Raw genomic sequence first — 23,306 nt, 5'->3', positions numbered from 1 at the left:
GCTTTCGTTGTGACATTTCCTAGGACAGTACAGGCCAACTATTTCCTGAGGATCCAAAATGATGAGTTGCCATTTATTCAGCACTTTCACATATAGGCTGCTGGATGTCCAAAATTTAAATTAAAAAAAGCCCAAACCTGCCAACAACTGATTTTTCCACCCAGATACATTCTTAGACCAAAATCAAGCACACTTGGCATTCTAAATGGATATGTAAATCTTATACTGTGCTTAGATTTGACCAAGCACTGAGAACTCCTAGTGACTGTTGTTGTTGGGCTTGGGAGGTCCCACAGCTGGAATCTGAGCATAGTCATTCACTTCAAGCCAGTTTGCTTTCCAACATGTCTAAATTCTTTCCATGACATTTTGAAGAGGACATCAAGAAAATTGCTGGGTTTTGGGGATGGAGGGTGGTTTTTTTTGTTTGGTTTGGTTTCAGAAGAATGGCATCGATGACATCAATAGTAGACTTACCACTGCACCACTGGCAGGATGGCAGATAGCTGTGAGGAGAGAGATACTGAGGGCAACAGGGATGTTAGAGGTGTACAGGGAGTGCTACTGGTGCATTATTCAGAAAGGCCAGGAGCTGCTGTGTAAAGGCTTATATTGTTGCGTTCTTAGGCTGTAGGACTTCATTTCTTCAGACATCAGTTGATCTGACAGGCTTTAGGTGACCCTGCTTGATCAGGGCAGTTAGACAAGATGACTTCCAGAGGTCCCTTCCAACCTCAGCCATTCTGTGATTCCGTACTTTGTAGTAGCTGTGGGATAGTACATCTGTGTTACTGTTGATGTGCTTAGATTACTGTTTCTTAACTTTCTTCTGAAATGTTTGTCCTTTGAGAGCTGTAGCAGGAATATAGAGGGAGATTTTGTTTGCTTTCAGTCTTTGACAAGCGTGAAGTCTGCCAGTACTCCAGTAGGCCAGATCACTGGTCTGCATCTGGATCATGGGCTGCTTAATTGCCACCCCAGTAGGCATCACACTGTGATGCTTTCCTGCCAGGTGATCTAGATGCCAAACATTTCCTATGACATGTGTGAGTCCATGCTGTTACAGGGTAGCCCATGAGGAAAGGGTTTCTGGTTTAGACCAGAATGTAATGAGACTTCTCGTACCTCGTGAGTTCCCTGGGAATACGGCCAAGCAGTTGAGAAATGCTGCTCTGTATTATTACTTTTTATAGATCAATTTTTGCTTTTCATCATTTATTCTGTATGCCTGTTTTCTCATTTTGATCACAAAGGGTATCGGTTATCTATGTCAATGACTAATGTGATCTGTTTCACTTATTTACGGATTGTTTTGCTGTCTGTTTTTCTGTGCTCTACTAAATGTGTTAATTTTAACAATGCCTCCCTGCCTTCCACTCCTCCACACCAAGCCATTACATGTTTTGGTCAATCTGCACTTTTCAGTGAGATAAATGTTAGCAGCATCTCTTTCAGTTCTTTGGATTGGGAACAAAAGAAATACAAAAACATTTGGTAAAATCAAAGTATCAGAGATTTTTCTAGTTAACAATTATAAGAAGGAAAAAGTGGTTGAAAACTAATCTGACAGCAAAAAAGTTATTAAAAATGGAACTGTACAGAATGATGAGATCTTAGCTAAATTCTGGTACTACAACTAAAAGTAACATTTATTAGCACATATTAGGTGTATTATTAGTTGTTTCTCTTTTTTTAATAATCATGATGAAAAGGAGCCGATGGCATGCTTGGGATACTGTTGTTCATCAGTATTCATGTACTTACAGTAGGATTACTTAAAGGTACAAAATTTTGCTTAGAAATCTAAATAGTAAATTAGTTAGAATTAAGTAAGGTAGAATACTCGTATTTAATAGCAGAAAATGAATTTCAAGCACTTGAGTACAATTTCTTTGTATGTTTAAATTTAGGACATTTTTTTATCTTGCAGTGCTTAAGTTATGTTACTACAAAGAACAAAGTTATATTCTTTTAGTGAAATTGTATTTGCTCCATATCAATTATCCCCTCTTTGTGAGGCATTTAGAGAGTATGCGCGTTACTTAACTGAACATTTTTTTTTTCTTATTTTAAGGGTCCCTTTTGTTTTGCTGTGTGAATGACTGCTGTAGATACAAGATGTTTTGATGTAAAATACGAGTGTAATTGCAATATTTATACTAATCTATAAACTGAAATGTTACGTATTTTGGAATTTTGTTATAGTAACTAGTGTTAAGTTTGAATGACCAAGGTACTTACCTGATTTCTTTTAAACTTAGGCTAGAAATAATTTGGTCATCCAGTTAACTGGGAAATATTCCTGACAAAGGTCTCAGACATTGTAATGTTTGCAGTGGAGTAAGAAATAAGAGGAAGGAATTGAAGCAGTTATAGTTAATTTTCTAGTACTGCATATGATATTGTTTTCTAGCTCATGATTTGTGTAGAATAGAATTTTAGCTATTCTGCCAGATAAGAACCATGTTAAAACATGGTAATGTTAAAAGCACATATCTATAATTTACTTCAAATTTTAGGGATGTTATAACTTATTCTAAACTCAGCATTGTTCTTCTAGGCTTAAAAACTGCCTTAAAACTCAGGAAAAAAAAAAAAACAAACGTAAAGCAGTAAGGAACATAAAAGTATTAAGTACCTACAAAATTTTACCTTTGTAATTTTGTCACTTAATTGATACCAAAATACTTCATTTTCTGTGTTACCAGATTAAACTGATTTTTAAGTCCTTTTTTTGAACCGTGTTACATTTTGTTGAAATGGATAGGATAGGTACTGCTGGTTACCTTACATTTTCAAGTCATTGCTTTTCAGGTTTTATGTTAGGTACCTAGCAAGTTCTGTATGAAGTACTCCATTTTGTGTGTTAATATAAAATAATAATTTGTTTTGCTGTTGTTGGCAAAAGGCATCTTCTTCGAAGATGATAATTAAAGATACATAAAATCTGAATTATTCTTATTTTTCTTTTTATAAGTGACAAGTAAAAATGAGTCATACACAAGGGAATTTTGTTAACGGGATTTCTGTCATAACTGCATCTGATATGTTCTAGAAAGAGGGCACTTTTTTTTGCACTTCTTGTTCTTTCATCAGTAAAAAAAAAACCTGCATTTTAAAAATCTTGCCATGCCTGAAAAGCACAATTGTTTCTTTAACCATACTTTGCAGAAACTTTGTATGGCTTTCCATGGTAGTTTAGATCTAAAATGGAATTGTGAGAATGCACATAATTTTTTTTAATGTTGAGTTCATGTCAGTGCACTGCTTTTGTTGTTGGCTTCCGGAAATTTTATGAAAGTGACTATGTACCTGATATTTCATATATTTATTAATCCTGACAAAACATTTCCTAATACAGCTCTTCCAGGACTCTTTGTTCAATGACGGCAAATCCTTGTTAAGGCAGGAAAAGGGATGTTCTCTTGCAGTGTCATGATGGCTCTGGTGCTCTCTGAAGGAGCAAGTGCATTTGGGAGTTTGGCTGTAGTCATGTTACATGCAACTGCATTGAATTGTGGAAGATTAATTTCAAACAGTGTGTGGTTCTGTGCCGGGTGTCCCGAGTCTGACCACCCTCCCCAATGTGTGATCAAAACATGCGTGTATACAAGGGGTTAAGTGATAAACCCCGCTAGTTTTGTCAGTTGAGATATATGCAAGCCTAATTATCATGAGGAATTTAAACATAACGTTTGTGTGTATAGTAATGAAATACAAAAGAAGTAGCACTACGTGGATTTCTGGGCTTGAAAGGGATTTGTTTTAATATTGAGGAAATTTGGATTATTTCTCTGTAGTAGGCTCAGCAGTGCCAGCAGTTCCTGTTATTTATTCTTCACCTGAAAGATCAGTATTGCCTTAACAGTAAGATGGCTCTGTGTCCTCCTCCCAGAACGGTATTGTACCACGTGTTGAAGCAGGGCCAAATGTGTGTGTTCAGTTATTGCTCAAAGCATACTCAGATTTATGCTGGAATGTGTGTTTGTTCTTTCTGTTAACTTTAAATCTGAGTGTCAGAGTCCAACATGTTACAGAGACAGATTGTATTGCTGGATGGCTGTAATTTTGTGCTAACAAAGACTTTTGTCACTACATTTCTTCTTTCCTAGCCTAAGGAAAGATGTCTGTTGTCAGAGATGGTGATTTCAGCAGTTTGAGTTTTCGTGTAGACTTGCAGCTGATCTGCTACTTGGCTGTTACCACCTAATCCAGAATCTGAAAGAGTGGAGTTTTTGTCAGTAGAGTTCTGAACATTTTACACCATTATCTCCGTTCTGTCTACGCGGAGAGCGAGGCAGAGGGAGACATGGGGATGTGGAAACCCCTGGTGAAGGTCTGGGTGGAGCTCAAGGAGTTGTCTGCACTGTTCCTTGTGCCTCAAAGGAGGGTCAGCTGAATCTGAACCGTTCCTGAGATGTTTGTCCTCCTTGTTCTTAAAATGTGCTGGTGACGTAGATTCCAGAACCTCTCTGCACCCTTTGCTCTAGTAATTAACGATTCTTTTGTGAAAAAAGCTTTTTCTGATTTCTCAGATCTTTTTGGACATATTTTTGGTTCCCTGGGGCTTGTTCTATCTAGCATAACCATGATGTACAAATAACTTTTTTCTTCGCTGTGATTCTGACTTGCATATTGGAAAACAGTTGTTATGATTTTCAGTAATTTGTTTTCTAGACTGAATTCCGATTCCTTTGGTAATTCTTCTTTGCTCTTTTCTAGAATCTCTCAAACTTTTCAGTGCTGGACTGAGCTGTTGCACTCAAAAGCAGACACAGTGTGTCCCTCCAGTTGGAGTCTGAGCTATAGATAACTGCTCTGGCTATGTATTTCCCTGTGAGTTGTACATCCAGCTAAGAACAGTTTCATTTATTCCATGTTTATATGTCACTAAGAGAAACTTAGTCTTCTCAGCCCAGTTCAGGGTTTCTTCCAGAAAGCTCTTTGGTTTTACATGATTCCTTTATATTCTCTTTTCGTTTATTCTCATGTGGAGAAATATGATTTACCTATGTAGATCTTACACCTTCCTGTGAAGCAATTGACTCAGAGGAATTAATGATAAATGAGTTTATGGTCTCATCCAAGAAGTAGCTTTCCCCTTTCTAAGCCCCTGCAAAGACTTGGGACTTGCTTCCTTACTACCGCAAGAACAAAAATTTTTGGAGTGAAGACTGTTTCCATGAAAAATTTATGAGGAAAAATAGTATTCCAGTGAAAACTGTGATGTAACCATGTTATGAGACTTTGAAAACTCCTTGGGCTCTGTGCATCAGCATAAAATTGGAAGAGCAGCAATGTTTTACTTGTGAAGTGCTAAATGAAAGCAGCTGAAAGTAGGCCACACAGGAGTGCCTCCCTCTTCACCTTGGCCATGCTGCCTCCTTCATCTTGTCCTGGGCAAATCACTCTGTCCCTTCGTTGTCCCCCAGCCTGAACAAGCTGTGAAATAACTTTCAGTGAGCTCAGGTGTTTCTTAACATTTTCCCTTTTTGAAATCTGTTTATATTTTTAAACAAAGACGTCCCTCCTTGTCCCCTTCTTCCTCAACCATATTTTACAGCAGCCGCCCCCTGGGCTGGATGTACTGCAAACTGCTGTGGAAAACTAAAGGACCCCCTCAGTAATCAGACAAGAGGGACGTCTTGATTGGACAAGGGGTAATGACTTAAAACTGGAAGAGGGTAGATTTAGAGTAGGTATTAGAAAAAAAATTTCACAATGAGGGTGGTGAGGCACTGGAACAGGTTGCCCAGAGAAGCTGTGGAGGCCCCATCCCTGGAAGTATTCAAGGCCAGGCTGGATGGGGCTTTGAGCAACCTGGTCTTGTGGAAGGTGGCCCTGTCCATGGCAGGGGGGTTGGAGCTAGATGATCTTTCAACCTAAACCGTTCTATGATTCTATGATCTTTTTCACCTCATGAACTTTTGCCTCCCCTGAGCCATTCTCAGATTCTGAACATGCACTGTAGCAAAGGTTCAGGGTATGCAGAGGTCTTTTCTTATTCTGTTGTAAATTATATATATCGGTGTCTTTTAAGTGCCTGTTCGTTATTATGTGATTGACCATACTAGAGTCATGCAGGGACGTGAGCTCTAATGTATTTTCTACCACATCTGGAATAGATATTCTTGGGAATCAGTTCATTTAACTGTCTGTCTCTGAATAGTGGGAAGAGGTGTCTCCTTCATTTATGGGATTTCTTCTGTAGGTGGGACGCAAGGACGTGCCAGCAGATACTGTCAGCTATCTCCAGTGAATCTTACGGTTTCAGTGAGTGTAGCATGTGCCAAGAATTTGAGTATGAGTGAACAGGAAAATTTTCGAGGCTAGCAAAGCCATTTCAGCCTTGGTTTTATCAAAAGCTGATTTGTGGATCAAACAAGAGCAGCTGCTGCATTTGTTTCAAAATCTATGTACAACGTTTTCTTCTTTACTTGTTTGGCGACTTCTCCACTCTGCTTCAGCTGCTCACTTTACAAAATGTTTGCGTGGATTCTGGTAGGTGTTGTCCTACTTATCACATATTACAAAGCAATAGAATGCAATTTCTTTCACTGGCCATCCTTGATACACAGGAATAGCAAATTGTAGCACCGACCACCTTCTTGCATGTGCCAGATGGTGTCTTTGAGAATACACTGTAGAGGCTTCCTACGCACCATCCTGCAGATTAAGAATATGGGGCCAGCTACTTAACTACTGCAAATCAGCAGAGTGCCACTAAACAGATTGTGCAAACCCAGTTTGCATTAGATGCTATCTGACTCATGGGATAATTAATAAAAATTGCTGTAATATACATGCTGATGCTTTTTTCACGTAATTTACCCTGTCTTCTAAATGTCATAGAAAATTATTATATGGTGCTTGTAGTAAAGTTAATATATGGTTCTTGAACAGAGAGGAGTGTTTTCAAGTTATGTTTGCAATGCAGATACCACAGTACAAGTAGTCTAAATATATAGAAATAATATACAAGATACTGTGTATGTACATCTGAAGTTGCTTTTGAAAAGCATACTGAGCTTTGGAAACAGTTTATGCAGCATAGACTGCATGTACAAAGAAAATTTTATATTCTGATTGTAGCAGGACATAACTGGGAAACTGAAGTAAGCTTAATATTTGGAGCAGTGTACAGGTATTGCATGTTAGAATAGAAGGAACTGACATGTGGAAACTGCAACTGCTGTCATCACAGTTCAGCTAAGGGAATGCTAGCTTTGAATTGTCGGTGTTATTTGTAACAGGCTTCCTTTGAGTGAGTTTGCAGATGGTCACTGCGCTGACTTTGTGATTGAAAACATGTATTGTAATTGATGCAGCTCTAATCTGTATGTAAGGTGAATCATGTGAATGGTGAAACAATGAAACCATTTTCTAGGAAATGTATCGATAAGGAATTGTGTCTTTCTTGTCCTTTTCTCAAAACAAAAAGCAAAGCTAGGAAATTATAGGAGGTTTTTAAAAGTTAAATTTTTTTTACAGTAATATTTCAAAGTAAATTTGGATTGTTTAAACACAATGACGAGAATGTAAGCACCCTGAAATTCCTTAAGGTTTGCAGGGGAATCACGTTCCTAAGATTTTAGATTTGTTTTGGATTTTTTTTTGAATGCTGTACAGTCATGTTCTCTTTTACGTGACAGTTTGTCTTGCAGATGCTGCTGAAGGTTCTCAAATCCTGTTTTTATTTATGGTACCACTTTTAAGTCTGACCCAAGTTTTTTCTTCAGGGCATCCTAAAAATAAAAAAGATAGCTACACATATTAATGTGAATTACACCAGAGGCGTTTGTAGTCATGCTGTGTCAAAGCTGTTTTTGCCATGCTTCTAATGCATGACTTTTGACATGAAAGAGTTCAGTGTTTCAGCAAGATTTCCAAGCTTATTTGTCCACTTTAAGTAAAGTGACTTTTTTTAAAGAACAGCTATTATAAAAATATGTTAGAGGCACGTTGGCATGTTCATACAACAGGTAGAAGTAATAGTGAATGTGCTTCTCAGTAAGATCTCTGTCTTGCAATTTTAATGGTATCTTTGATATAACACTTTTTATTTGTGTGGTGCTTTTCAAATTACCATACCTGCCCAGTAGCAAAGTTTGAACCGAGCAGTTCTTCTGGTGTGATGTATTACCCCTTGTTTCCCAAAGAATATATGTGATAGGAACTTTCTTAATTTTCCTGAAAATCTCGTAGATAGGAACGTGTGATTCTCTGTGAGGAATTTAATTCCATTTGGCCTGTTTTGTGTGGTGCGTGTGATGTGTATTGCTTTTGGAAAACAGTATTGCAGTGAAGAAGAAGAAAATATTCTTACATTCATATGATCTTACCATACCATATCTGAAAACTAATTCCAGGCATGCTAATGACAGATGTTTAGAAAACGAAACAAAAAAGCAAACCTGAAATGTTTATTTGCAATTAATCTGATAATCCTAATGCGTAGATTGCTCACCTATGTGTGTATGGTATTCCTGTTCATATTGGTGGTAAGGTTATAGTAGATTTCTCTGGAAGCGGAAGATTTCAAGTGGTTTTCCTGAGTGCCAGATCAAAATATTCAGTTAAAATTGTTGATAAAGTTTTCCTTATCCACTTTTATGCTTGAAAAATCTTCCTTGAATATCATACTGTCATTTAATATTGTTTTTATGATCCTACAAAAATGAATTTTAATTCCGGCATACAAAGACTCAACAGTGAGCTGAAACCCCTCAGCACCGAGGGGCACTATTGCTTGCTGTCCTTAACTCTGCCCTGCATGGACTGCCTCCCCTGCCTCAGGAAAGCTGATGTACAACCAAGGCTTGGTTTTTAAAATTTTGGCTTCTAATTGCAACCAGTAATCACACTGAAAAAAAGGTAAATAACCAAGTATTAATTTGAAGAGTTCATCGCCTCTTGATTCTTCTTACTGCATGTCAGCATCCCAGACACAACCCTTGAGGCTCCAGCTTCAAACCCCATCATCGATCCTGTCAGATTGTTCTGAAAGCAACCATATATGTACATGCATACATAAACATTCCTCCTGGCTTGCTTGTGTTCTTCTCCTCCGCCTGTGCGAGTCCTTTTTGATTGTGTCTGAGAAAGTGACAGGCTTTGCTGGGAGGTATGGGAAGGTGTCTTCTGGGGACAGAGTGATATAGGACAGTGGTAAGGGTGCATAGGGCAGTGGTAAGGGTGCACCTTCCTTCAGTGTGCTCTTTCTGCATGGTGCTTTCCAGTGCTGCCAACATTTGCATACATGGAGTAAAGGTTTCAGTTTAATTATAGTCAGGTTATTGGTTTTTGAAATAATAGAGGGGTGGTATTCTAAATAGAAATAAGTGGATCTGCTTTGAGTTTTTTATTACGACTTGGAAACTGCATGGTACTGATGTAGTGATATTGCAAGGTTTGCATTTCCTTGATAATTTAATTCTGTATTTTACTGTGTCAAAATGTAAACAGGAATACAGTTGTCTTTTAAGAAAATGGCAAATTAAATATATCCCTGCACATTAATCTGATGCAAGCACAGTATTTTTGTTTGTTTTTTTTTTTAAGTTCATGATTCATAGAAGCATTGGGATATAGGCTGGATAAATATTTTGCAAATTATTAATAAACTATCTATATTATATTAACTGATGCTGAGAAGTCCACTCAACATTGGGTAATAAAAAACAATCTTTGCGTTGATCAATTTATGTCAAATGAGAATCAACGACACTTTTTTTTGGTTTTCTTTTTTTTTTTTTAAGGATGAAGTTGGGCAGAGAAAAAGGCAATGGGTAAGATAGGTGTATAAACTTATAAGTAAGTTAAGTAGTCTAATATAAACTGTGTGTAGAATTTCCTGGTCTTCAGCTAGCCAGCTTTAGAGCAGCACATCTTTGTGTCTTTGCTTTATTTCTGGAGATAAGAATAAAAAAAAAAGTATGAATGGCCAGGTATCTAACACTTTCCAAGTTTAAATAATGTGTTCTTTGTATTTCTTTCAAAGTGACAGATTCTTTGGCCCAGTCTGTAGTCCACCATCTAAGATGGATAATGCAGAAAGATCTTCTTGGCCAAGATGTCTTTCTTATTGGTCCTCCTGGGCCACTCCGGCGATCTATTGCTATGCAGTATCTGGTAAGTATGTTGGTTTAAATTCTTGGAGATGTAGTCATTAATGTCAGTTATTCATTCCTCTGCTAGCCAAATTGTAAAAGGTAGGCCTAGAAAATCTTACAGCAAGCTACTTAGGAGGTAAATAAGTTTTTCCATAAATGTGCTTTCCAAAGTTCAATTTTTGTTATAGATGAATAGAAAGTACAGACATTTTAATACATATTTTTCTGCTTAAACTCCAGGGGGGAGAAAGGAAAAAAAAAAAGAGTTGGAAAACTGTGTTACCATATGCTATCACAAATGGAGAAACAGTTTGTTCTAGGCATTATGTATGTTAGAAGATTAAGATATCTGCCGACTGTTACAGACAACAAATCGTTTTTGCTTCGTTATATAAAAAAAGAAATGAAGGATTTGGGAGAGGAGTGTTCTGAGTAACATTTGGGAACAGTTATCGTGAGTGATTAGAAAGAGTAGATGTGTGTGTGATCCTCACTTGGAATGTGGGAAGGACTTGCCTACATCCATCTGCATGAACCATGGAAGCACCATGTGCAAAATTTCATGTTTAAATCATTGGTGCCCTTAAATGATCAGGAAGAGGGGGTTGTCTGCCCCAAAAGGTGATGTGGATAGAACTTTGTCTGCCGTGAACTCTCTCTAGAATCTGGTTGGGCTGAAAGATCACAAGCGGAGATGTATAAACAATTGTTATAAATATCAGCCATTTCTTTTAAAAATCAAAAGATCTGAATTCAAAGACTAGCTCTCAGAGGTAAAGCATACAGGAAAAAGCTACAAGATTTTGAACTTCGGAACGGAGAACAAGGGTTTTTTAATTCAGCAAACCAGGTATGCTACCAGATAGCTCAATGCGTTCCTTAAAACATAAGAGTTTGGTACAACCTAAAAAGAGAACTTAGGAAACACCTGATATCCAGGCATGGGACACAGAATGTGTCTTGTTACTCATACCACTGTTTGTGTGCACCTGAGCTGTATTAGAAAGGTTTCAGCTTACTGTTTCAATGCCATGCCAAACAGTTACGCAAAGGCAGGTCTTTGTATGTGGGCTGATACGTGCTGTGGTCCGTTAAATGAAGCATGTAAGCCTGGAAAACTCTCATCTGCTGTTTCTGAAAGCTACTACTATGTGTTGATACATGGGGCTAATTGTTGAAGAAAACTCTCCTATATTTCACCTTCTGGGTTTTTTTTCCTTTCATTTTAAGACAGTACAATAGTATCTACCTGCAGTATAAAGGAATTGGCACTGAAAAAGTGGAAAGAAAATAATTTCCCCGGGGTTTTATATCTTTGCTGGAATTTTTTCATACAACTATAGTTAAAAGCTGCCTCTTAAGAAAATCCTGTTAAATATGTCATAACTTTAACTGAGGGGCAAAGGCTAAGAGCATTTCAGCATGAATCTGTTTTGTAGCAGAACGCGTGAAAACCCAGATACAGAAGTAGCAGGAACATCAGGTATAAATACGTGGGGGATTTTTTTTTTTCATTTAAGATAGAAAATTCTAAGTATATCATATTGAATCAAAAGAAACAAAACAATAACCCAAGGGTTCTTATATTTTAAATAGTCTAATTTTAGAGATGCAAGCTGCATCTCATGACATTGAAGGGAGAGAGGATAAGAACAATATAGTTCAGCGTACTGGCAAAGCATGCACAGGTAATAATCACAACCACATCACAGTGTGTTACTGAGCAGTGACAGTTGAAGATTTTCAGTCTTTTACAGAAAACTTCTGATTTTTATTCATGATTTGCAGATTATGATTGTTTTTTCAGAGTCCAGAACCAGAAGAGTAACTTGCAGGTTGTTACACATGTTCAATGGAAAGAATATATAGCTGTTTATTATGTTTCTAGAGCGGGTTTGGGGAAAAAAGTTTATTGAGCAGAAATTCAAACTGTTTTGTTTGAGGCAGAACACACTGTAAACATTTTAAAAATCAGAGATATTAGATTTTGTTCAGAGTTATTTCAAATCACTGTGCTGCTGCCTAGAGCTCTTTTGTACCATTATACCACGAGGCCTATTGTTAAAGTTTACTTACTGGGGTTATAGTTGTATTTTTGTAATAACTTCAGACTGTTGTCCACAGGAGCTAACAAAGCGGGAGGTTGAATATATCGCGCTATCGAGGGACACCACAGAAACTGACCTCAAACAGCGACGAGAGATCCGAGATGGTAGTGCCTTTTATCTTGATCAGGCAAGTTGCAGTCATATACCACCTAATTATTGTTTACAAGTAGTTTCAAGGAAGTCATGATTTATATGATGAAAAATGAGTATGTTGGATTACAGAGTGACTGACACGTTTCTGATGCAGTTAGAAAGTCTCATATATCACTCTTGATCTCATTATTAACGAAAATGTTACCTTTGCCCAAATACAGGATTACTGTGTCTCATAAGAGTACTCATAAGAGGTTAATTTAGGCAGACTATTTTTGTTATGCTTCTGTAACGCAGAGCGAGATCCGTTCTGTCCAAGTTAGATTATAGTTTCACAAGCACTTCTCTAGGTGTGTTTCTTACCTAACACTTGTAGCAAATTAGATGTATTCCTGAAATGAATCTATTGGTCTAGTTTCATTGACAAAGAGTCTAGTTCGTGTATTTTAAGACTGCTGTGTGTTGTGAAACCCAAACACTGTAAATGGAGGCAGCTGGAAGATTAGATACAAAAGATCACTGCTGATCTGAACTAAAATAATGATTTAAACACTCCTGCCATCAGTATTGCCCCAACCCATTAGCTGATTCAGTACAACTGTACAGTGACTTAGATTAGGCAAGATTTCTCTTTTTAAGTTATCATCAACAACATCTCTCTCTTTTGATTACGCAGGTAATATATACACTTAATTTTGAATGTCTGTTTTCCTAGATACCTAAATTTGTATATAAATTAGGTTTCTAATTAAATAGGGTGGGTGAGTTCCTCTGATGTAGTGCGAATTTCAATGTGTTATCTAAAACAGTTTTCAGCTGGTGATGCTATGGGGGTTATTGATATCACCAGCATATGAGTGATTTGTAGGTGGAAAGGGAGATGGAAACAGGAGAGGAAAGAGAACCTAAAAGCTTTGTTCTCTGTTTTAAAGGAACATTTTTCTTTTTTTTTTTTTTTTTAATTCCCAATGATCTCTTTTCAACCTCCAAACTTTAAAGAAAACTTTAAATAGATTTTCTTGAAACCATGATAAATGACTTTGAGCGATGGAAGATCCTCAGAAAAAAGGGTACCAACTAATCTAAATAATTTTTTTTTTTAGTTAATTCTAGGACTTCAAATTATCTCATGCTTATCTGGAAATATGATGGTTGCATAATATGAGATAATTTAAAGTACTGTACTGTGGTTTAGGGCTGTAAATGGCTTCTCATTTATCAGAGGATAGTAGTATTTGTGTAGGCTGTGGGGTTAACTCATTAACTCATGTTTGCTCTATGCCTAACTGCTGTTATGGACAACCTTACCCTCATGCTTGCTACAGGATGGTCAAGGTAATTTACCACTGGTGTAAGAGCATTAGTTAACTAACACGTGTAAGAGACACTGTATCGGGGCCTGTAAGAAGCTCACCAAGATGTGAGATGGTCTGTTAACCTGTATTTGTCTGAAGACTTTGATCCCAGCGTATGTATGAGGCAGCTTGCTTCACGTTTGTAAAGTTACTTTGAGTGATCTCACTGCAATAAGAACACTCTAGGAAGATTAGCTTTCTAAGGTAAAGGTCTAAGATTGCTTTTCTTCCTCAGTCTGTGGGAAATTCTCAGTTAAAAGGTTTTTACCAGAATCCAACACTGCAGTACTTCCGACCAAGACTCTCCTTTAGCAAGATACCAAAGTACTAAAATCAATCAGAATCGTGATGTCTTTCCTCATCTCATGTGTTACTCATCACGTATGTAACCAATGTATGTTTAAGCTCTGAGAGGAAAATAAGAAATTGGTATTTAGATGAGCACTTTTAAAATATTAGAAACATGAAAGATGAATCTCATAGGGAGGGATGTTCCAGCTGAAGTTTTCTAGTCCTACATTTTAGTTAGACACATAACTATGTACCATATTTTATGTTTAGAACCATCACAGATATAATTATAGCTTAATAATAAAAGGGAATAAAGTTTTACAGGTTATGCTGGGGTTTCAATTTTAATTAGTTCATTTAATGATTTTGAGTTTTGTAGATGGCTGTACCAATTCAAAACACTACAGAAGCCAGACACCACTACTCTATAAACGATTTAAAACCATGTCCCTTCCTGTAGAATCTCATGCTTGCAGTTCATGACACCAAAGAGAAGATGGAAAAGCTGGCAAGTCTAGTTTCCAGAACATCCACTGTATGAATTCTGTGGGTCAAGTAAAACTTCGCTTTCATTTAAGATAGATGAGGCTCTTTGCATGCAAGTCATACTATAGTAGTGTAGTTATCTTACACTTTGAATAATAATATACTGTAACGAATGCTGGCATCTTGTTACCAGAAATAACTTGAATATAGCAAATCATCAGGTTGGCAGACCCACAAAGGTTTGCAAAGTTGCCTGTGGGTGATTGTTAAGATGTTGTGGTTGTTTCTAGCTCTACATTTAATAGTGATAGGTTAAATACTGTAAATGGATATCTCAGAGGTTTCAAAACATCTGATATATTTTAACATGAAGTTACTGAATATGATTGCAGTTAATTATTTAAGATAGATTTGGAAGATGGTGATTTGGAAGCAGTGATTGGAATTCCATATTGAAATGTATATGGAAGTGTCAATGTATCAAATATCCTTGCGTATTAGCATTTCTTAGTACTAGAGTGAATCAAATGGGAGAAGATTTGGAGTTAGGAAGTTAGAAGAGATATCTTATGAGGGGGGAAAAAAAGGTTTTATTTACCTCAGAAATAGGGACTATTAAAATAAAGGTAAACATTGAATTATCAAATTCATTCCCAATTAAAATTGTGTAAAATAAAGGACTTATAATGGGGTAATGGTGAATTATTTGTTCTCATTCACATACTGTCAGCAGAAAATGGTTTTCTACTCTTTACCTTGGGCTGTAAGTTATGGTTTTCAGCTGTTAATTCACTGTTAAAAGCCTCAGAAATGTCATTATTGCTGTTATTGAGACAATTAAGTAACCTCTTGGTTTTATCCTGCAATTTATTGCATGGGTTAATTATGTTGTGTATCAATTAATTGGTTAGAATTACTTTATATTACTTAAATATTTAAATGGCAGCTTCAAATTTTGCTTATATTGATAGAAAAGCTTGTCTTGCATAGTAATTTTCTTTTTCTTTAACTCTTTGTAGTTGAGCCACCAACTTGATTGAACCAGGATGGAGATTCAATATCAGTCTATTGTATTTTCAAAAATTAAGGAATTAGATGTGATATTTTTATGCCCCTTTTCTGCCTTTTTTGATGCAGTTTTGCTTTTTATGGTGTGTGTGCAGCTATAAAAGGCACACCTTTGGTTTGAACTCCTATTACTACGGCCTGCTACATTATTAACTATTACATCTAAGGAAATCCTATGTTATTTTAATGTAGTAGATGCAACTGGGAGAGAAGCTAAGCCATTTTCTTAGCACTTGAGAGGTGTATTGCTCCAGGACTGTGCCACAAACCAAGTTGTCTGGAATGCCTAGTTTTGTTTACCCTGCATCTTCCAGCTTTTGCATTAAATGAAACAAGCTTCCCAAACACAGACTACTATGTTAAGTGTACAGTCTTTTCTGTTTGGCACAAACAAACTAACTGGGGTTGGAAAAAGTAGAAAAAAATCATATGGTTATGTGCTGAAAAACTAAAAATTACAAATACAATGTTATGTTTTTGAAGATTTGCTGATTAAGCTGTATCCACTGAGTCGATAAGTATTTCTATCACTGTCATATTCTGAATTAGACTCAGTTTTGGTGTATCTTTGAACTATGTGAACATACTCATTTTAATAGAATACTTTTGCAACCCTAACTGCACCAGCATCATACGTTATACAATGAAAAATTTTAAAATTGATTGTCAAGATACCAGAAAAATTATCTTCTACCATGGCTTGAAAGACTTCAAGTAGTAGTAAATTAAATACCCAGAGTGACAGAAATGACAGCTTAAACTATCCTGTCTGTAAAATGAACATGACATGAAATCCCCTGGAGTAGCACTACACAGACTTCAGTTTGGTTTCTTATAATTAACTTTCTAATCTTTTTTGATTAAAAAATGAGACATGAGATTAATTGAATGAAATTATAATCATATTTGAGAGTGTGTGTGTATACCTATGTATATATGTTTCTGTATACATATCAAAAAAATTCTTTCTATACCCTGGCAAAGAGATGGGTAAGAATAATTCCACTTTTAAAAAAAATTACCAGTGAGTGCAAATTGTGTAATCTGTAACTTATTCACTTACTACCTTGGAGGTGACAGTAGATTTTTGATGAGCCAGTAAATTAGCCGCAGCAAAAGCGTTGTCAGAAAGAATAACTTTGTTGACTGACTGTCACCACAATATCTGTCTATCTAGTACAGGGAGCTAGATAGCAAAATCTGTAGAAAGAAGAGGTAAGCCATGCAGTGCTCCAGAAGCATGAATGTAATATTAAGTTTCTTCTTGTGTCCAACATTGCACAGGAAGAGGGAAATATTAGGTAGAAACCAACAGTATTTGGATGAAGTTAATCTGTATTGATGTTGACATACTGATGATGACATCTTCTCTCTCAAAAGAAAATGCATCGTAAGGACCCCTATATAGTAGCATCTTAACTCTTAGAGGTTGTTTTGTTTTAATCATTTGCAATACTTCTTTTATGTTTCTGTATGTATCATCTTTTAACTGGATTTGTTAGGTTAGCAGTTCAGACTCGTATCTTGTTTTGATGTAGAGGGCATATAGATGAATGTCTGTGGTGTAATGTGAGAAATATTAGGACCGTGTATTTATAATTCCTTCTAGATTCAAAGGTGTGGGGTTCTCTTTTCTTATGTTTGTGTCTGTTTCGTATATATTCAACTTTCTTTTCAGCTACTATTTCCTACAATGTAGGAAGGGGCAATACTTTGTAATATGTGGGGTCATAACGGTCATAGGTAATATGTATTGAGGGATGGTGCAGTGAATCAAAGTGATTTACAAGTGATAAGTAACTATCATTTTTAGATACCTGTCAAGTATTTGATTTTCTTTTTTATTCTGCTACTCCTCAGGAAGAAAAATTTAAACAACCCATCTCCCTTATTCTTGTCTAGGAGACAAGAGTTGTATAGAATGAAGATAAAACCCCCTAGGTTTCTTTGTAGATATTTGCACTGGTAAATCTGTTCAGAAACTCAGATTGCTTGCTCCTGGGCCTGCTCTCTGTCCAAGATGCAAAACGTTTCACATACCTGATGTAAATGTATTATTGTACTAATATACCTGGTGAAAAGTGGCTAAAATGGCCGGCCCCTGCGTAGGTGGGGACATAATCTCTTGTAAATGCAGTTTGCAGGCACTGTTGCAAAAACACCTGACTGTTGTGTTAGAGGAAGGGGTGGTGTAAATAAAATAGATCATTTGACGTGTAGTTCAAAAAACAAAAAAAAAAAATTGTGGAAGAAGCTGAAATCAATGACTGGGGAAGCTAAAATCAATGACTATGAAATGAAAGACTGTTCCAGTTCTTGTCACATTAACATATTTATGATCTTATCATATGTCGATTCACTTCCTAGCGTAAACTTTTCTAGCCTAGTTTTCTGATTCAAACCTCCAATAAACTCAGGTTGTCTCTTTTTTTCATTGCTTTTCATGCCGTGCCGTGGTGTTGCATCGTGAATTAGGTGCTCACCAGTTCAGGCCATTCTTCTTCACTGGAACATTAACTACTGCAGACAACTGGAGTCTTTGGATACTAACTAGCCTGGCTGACGGTGTTCTGGTATACTGCGATTTCTCTGTCGTATATATTTTTTTAAATAAAAAAAAAGGGAGTGAATGACAGTATTAAATGCAACCTGCCCTGTAATTTTCCTAACCTCACTTAGCTATAAAAGCCACCCAGAAAACATTTGATTAACTCAGCAGGGAGGTAGGCCGAATAGTGAGGATGTAGCCCCCCCCCTCCATTACAGAGGGAGAAAAAGGTTGAATTACTTAGTTCTTAAGTTTTTTAATTTGACTAACTACATTAGTTACTATTACATTGATTTTAATAAAACCTGAACATCAAACTTGGAATACATGTAACAGTATGTTTGTGGCCTCTACAAAGTGAAAAATTTTGTCATGAAAAGTAGAATACACATTTTAAGTGAATAGTAGGTCTGTTTGTAATTTCAACTTTCAATGGCATACATTCAGAACTTTTTTTATTAAATACATGTTATTTTAAACAACTAACAAGATTTTACAAATATTTCAGGAAAAAGGTAACAGTAAGCTTTTATAAAAAGTTGACGTTATTGCTTTGAAACTGGCTGAACATGACTTTTAATAGCCCTTTATCTTACTACTTAATTTTTGACAATACTTTTCTTTTGGAGGAAGTATGTTATCACTTCAGTCCATTCAATAGTCATCCATTTCAGTGTTGCTCAACAACTTTCCTGTTCACTCAGTTCATGAGGGAAAACAGTAACTAAGGAATTAAGAGGCCTTAAAACTGAAAAAATATTTTGAAAGATATTCTTTGGTAGAGGCATATCATTAGACATGCTGTTTACAGTTATTTTTAAAATCTAGCAAAGTAGGTTCCCCAATTGGAGACAGCCTTATATGCTTCACTGCCCTCAACATCTGTTTATACATCTGTCTTAAGACTGTCTCTGTCTAGATAATTTGCTATTTCCATGTAAGTATTATAAAAAATTTGATGATCTTATTATTTCTGTTGCATCTTCTTAAAAGAATAACCTGAGGCACTTACAGTAAATTACAAGTCCTTCCCTGGTAAAATGAGGAGTAAAACCTTATAGCATATTCCATTCTGCGTCTCTGTCATTTCTTTTCCTACTTTTTCACTTGTTGGTTAGTTTTAATGATTTAAATTTGAAAAAATTGCTTAATTGTATTTGACCCATGGAAAGAAATTTAGAAGTTTTTTCTGAGTTTTGTGGTATTTGGTAGCTTGTTAGGTACCTCAAATTAACGTCCACCTCCCATCCCTGGAAGGCAGGCTGGATTTAATTGTTCAAGTTCTGTTAGCCTGCTGCAACCAGGCAGCATCATCTTAGTTTGAAACCAGCCAAAGCTTTGTGTTTTCTTTACCAGATGGTTATTAAGGGTCTCTTTTCACCATAAGAGACATCTGGAATGTTTATGAGATACAGGAGTGAATGGAAAGACTTCAGTGGATGAGTTTGTGTGGGATATTGTGTGGGTGGTGGGAACAAGATACTGTGTTGGAAAGAACATCTGAAATGTAGGCTGCAGATGTAGGGAAACCTTACCTCATTAGGTCTCGTGTTCACTGAGCTACTTGTTCTGTTGTTTTGCCACTTTGTAGTTTTGGTTGCCGTGCTTGTATTGTCATTACAGGGATCCAGTTTTCAGACCAGGGGCAAGTCATCTTCTAAAAACAGACTTGTCTTGAGGTAGCTCCTTAAAAAAAGACACTTATTTACTTGAACAATTGTAGCAGCAATTTGTAGCAGCACTTTTTAATATGGTTCTGAAACATAGCCTGTAAATCATATTCAGAATGATGCCCAGGTCTGAAAAATTAAAGCCCTTTAGAGTTCCCCAAGAACCTTCCTCACAGATTTCAGGGTGACCAGAATTTTCTGGTTGACAATATGCATTTTCCTGAGAAAAAGAGAACTACCATTTCAGTTCTGGTATTTTAAACCATACTGTTAAAATTTCTGGTGTCTTTACAAACTATTTCCCTTAGCTTTATAAAAATGTCCTCCTTTCTCTGGTGTTTGTGCGTTTTAGTGTATGCATTGTGGTGAGCTTTTTTCTGTCCTTATTCCGTTTCTGACACTGTATAACTTCATCCGTGTGCTTATACACTGTGATTTGTGTCAAAATTGGGGTTTACAGCTTCTTGCAGTTGTCGTATTTTGCATTGCTCAAGTGGGGAAGCTCACCATAGTTCAGCTACAGGAAAGACAAAAAGTCTGCTTAGGAACGTCTTGTTCCTATGGTGGTTTTGCCTTTAAAGATAAAAATACATTTTTGTAGGTGCAGTGTTAAACTGGGGTAAGCAATCTGTGTTATATATTTGTTGCATAAAGCCATTAATATGAGAGCAGCACCACGTGAAGGGTTTCTGCTCCAGGCCTGTGGTAACTGCAGGTATTCCCTGGAGCAGGTATCCAGGTTACCATCCTCCCAGAGCCCTAGGAGCGCAGGTGGGAGGCAGCAGCATCTGTCCTCTTCTGATGAGCAAAATGTTCCCTCACTGCAGTTACAATAAATCTGAAAATAGACATTTAACAAATCCCTCCTGGCCTTTTAACAGAAATTAATGCTTTTAATCTCAGGTGTATCATCAAAGTTGCACAATGTAATTTCCCCCCTGTCAAACTGTGTTTTATGTTTCGAACATTTCAAACAAACAAGGCTAGTGAGAGAGGGAGGCTGCGCGGCTCTTTCCAGGTTTTCATTATAGAATTGTGAAGATTTGTTTCTTGGAAGCATTTTTAAAATAATCTTTTCAGTGACAGATTGCAAACTCACTTTTCTTCCTCTGATTTTTTAAATGCATTTTAGTTTCTGTACTGATCCACCAATACACAGATAAAACTGAAGTAATGATTCAAAGGATGCCTTGTAGTATGGCTAGCTTATGGGAAAAACTTATTACTCGTTACCAATCAGAATGCAGGAATACTGAGTTCAGCCAGAGATATACAGCTGTTTTGGTCTTAAGAGCAGACTTTATGCTATCTAACACAGGAACTTTAGAGGTAGATGAATTATGCATTTCATTGTATTTTGGAGAACAATTTGTATTTTGTTGTATTTTGGAGAACAGTTGCCCCACCAGAAGGGATGCGATACTGGACCCGGTGGTCACCAATGCAAGTGAGCAAATTGGTGACATCAAGATTGAAGGCAGCCTGGGCTGCAGAGGTCATGCACTGGTGGAGTTTGCAGTCCTGAGGGATATGGGTCAGAGGAAGAGTAAAGTCAGGATGCTGAATTTTAGGAAAGCAAACTTCCAGTTCTTCAAGGAGTTAGTCAATAGGACCCCCTGGGAAACTGCCCTCCAGGGACAAGGGAGCAGGACAGAGTTGGCAGATCTTTAAGGACTCTTTCCGTAGAGCACAAGAGCTCTCGATCCCCAGGTGTAAGAAATCGGGAAAGAAAGGCAAGAGACTGGCATGGCTGAATAGAGACTCAGTTTGACATGCTGGTCAAACTAAAGGGCAAGAAAGAGATGCACAGGCAGTGGAAACGGGGACAGGTATCCTGGGAAGACTATAGGGACTCTGCCCAGTTGTGTAGGGATGGGGTCAGGAAGGCCAAGGCGCAGCAGGAGCTGAACTTGGCAAGGGATGCAAAGAAGAATAAGAGCTTCTACAGGTATGTCATCCAGAAAAGGAAGGTAATAACCCTGGGATGAGCAAGACTGGGAAACTGGTAACAGTGGACGAGGAAGAATGCTGAGGTACTCAACAACTTTTTTGCCTGTCTTCACTGGCAACCTCTCTTGCCCACACCTCTTGAGTGGATGGACCACAAGGCAGGGACAGGGGGAGCCACTGTAGGAGAAGATCAGATTCATGACCATCTGAGGAACCTGAATATACAGCAGTCTATGGCACCTGACAAGATGCATCCCAGAGTCCTGAGGGAATTGTCTGATGTAGTTGCCAAGCCACTCTCCACGATATTTGAAAATTCACAGTAGCCAGGTGACATCCCTTGAAGCTATGCCAAGGCACATGGAGGACAGGATTTGACTGAAGGCAGCCAGCATGGCTTCACCAAGGGCAAGTCCTGCCTGACCAACCTCTTGGCCTTCTATGATGGAGTGACTACCTCAGTGGACAAGGGAGGAGCTACAGATGTTGTCTATCCAGATTTCTGTAAGGCCTTTGACTTAGTCCCCCACAACATCCTTCTCTCTAAATTGGAGAGACATGGATTTGATGGGTGGACTGTTTCGTGGATGAGGAATTGGTTGGATGGTCGCATCCAGAGCATAGAGGTCAATGGCTCAATGTCCAGATGGAGATCGGTGATGAGTGGTGTCCCTCAGGGGTCTGCACTGAGATGAGTACTGTTCAATATCTTCATCAATGACACAGACAGTGGGATTGAATGCACCCTCAGCAAGTTTGTGGATGACACCAAGCTGAATGGTGTGGTTGACACCCTTGAGGGACAGGATGCCATCCAGAGGGACCTGGGCCTGTGTGAACCTCATGAGGTTCAACAAGGCCAAGTGCAGGGTCCTGCACCTGGCTCGGGGCAACCCCCGGTATCACTACAGGCTGGGGGATGAAGGGATTGAGAGGAGCCCTGCCGAGAAGAACTTGGGGGTACTGGTGGATGAAAAGCTGGACATGAGCCGTCAATGTGCCCTCACAGCCCAGAAAGCCAACCGTATCCTGGGCTGCATCAAAAGGAGCATGGCCAGCAGGTTGAGGGAGGCGATTCTGCCCCTCTACTCCTCTCCTGTGAAACCCCACCTGGAGCACTGCATTCAGCTCTAGAGCCCTCAGCACTGGAAAGACATGGACCTGTTGGAGTGGGTCCAGAGGAGGGCCACAAAAATGATCAGAGGTCTGGAGGACCTCTCCTGTGAGGACAGGCTGAGAGAGTTGGGGTTGTTCAGTCAGGAGAAGAGAAGGCTCCAGGGAGACCTTACAGCAGCCGTTCAAAACGTAAAGGGGGCCTACAGAAAAGATGGGACACACTTTTTAGCAGGGCCTGTTGCGATGGTTGTGCACTCAGACATTCCTGAAGCTGATTGTAAAAGATACATATAGGTAGGCAAAGACCATCTCTAGTATATCTTTTGAAATATCGTGTTGAGCAATAGAATTTTGAATAAAAACTTCAAATAGTTTCCAATCTCCGGAAACACTGTACTTTTAAAATTTTGATTCTGTAAGCTGATGATCAGCAGGCAACATAGCGTAGTAGGCTGTTTCTCAAGATTGCACGGATAATGGAGAACATCTTTCTTGAAGCTAAGGATTGG

At 37.9% G+C, this 23,306-nt stretch overlaps 1 protein-coding gene across 1 annotated transcript in view; it reads left to right on the top strand.

Annotated features, from left to right (window-relative positions):
- Positions 1 to 23,306, top strand: part of VWA8 (von Willebrand factor A domain containing 8) — a gene marked incomplete at its 5' end in the record, with an annotated part of 200,290 nt that overhangs the window by 12,479 nt on the left and 164,505 nt on the right. The window contains 2 exons of the mRNA XM_082496817.1: positions 10,001 to 10,131; positions 12,237 to 12,347. Coding sequence (XP_082352943.1) covers positions 10,001 to 10,131; positions 12,237 to 12,347 — 242 coding nt within the window. The remainder of the gene's footprint in view (positions 1 to 10,000; positions 10,132 to 12,236; positions 12,348 to 23,306) is intronic.

The sequence above is a fragment of the Vanellus vanellus genome (genome assembly GCF_965231255.1).
Source record: "Vanellus vanellus genome assembly, chromosome: 1".
In the NCBI taxonomy this organism is placed as follows: Eukaryota; Metazoa; Chordata; class Aves; order Charadriiformes; family Charadriidae; genus Vanellus; species Vanellus vanellus.
This window is presented reverse-complemented; position numbering and strand designations above follow the sequence as displayed.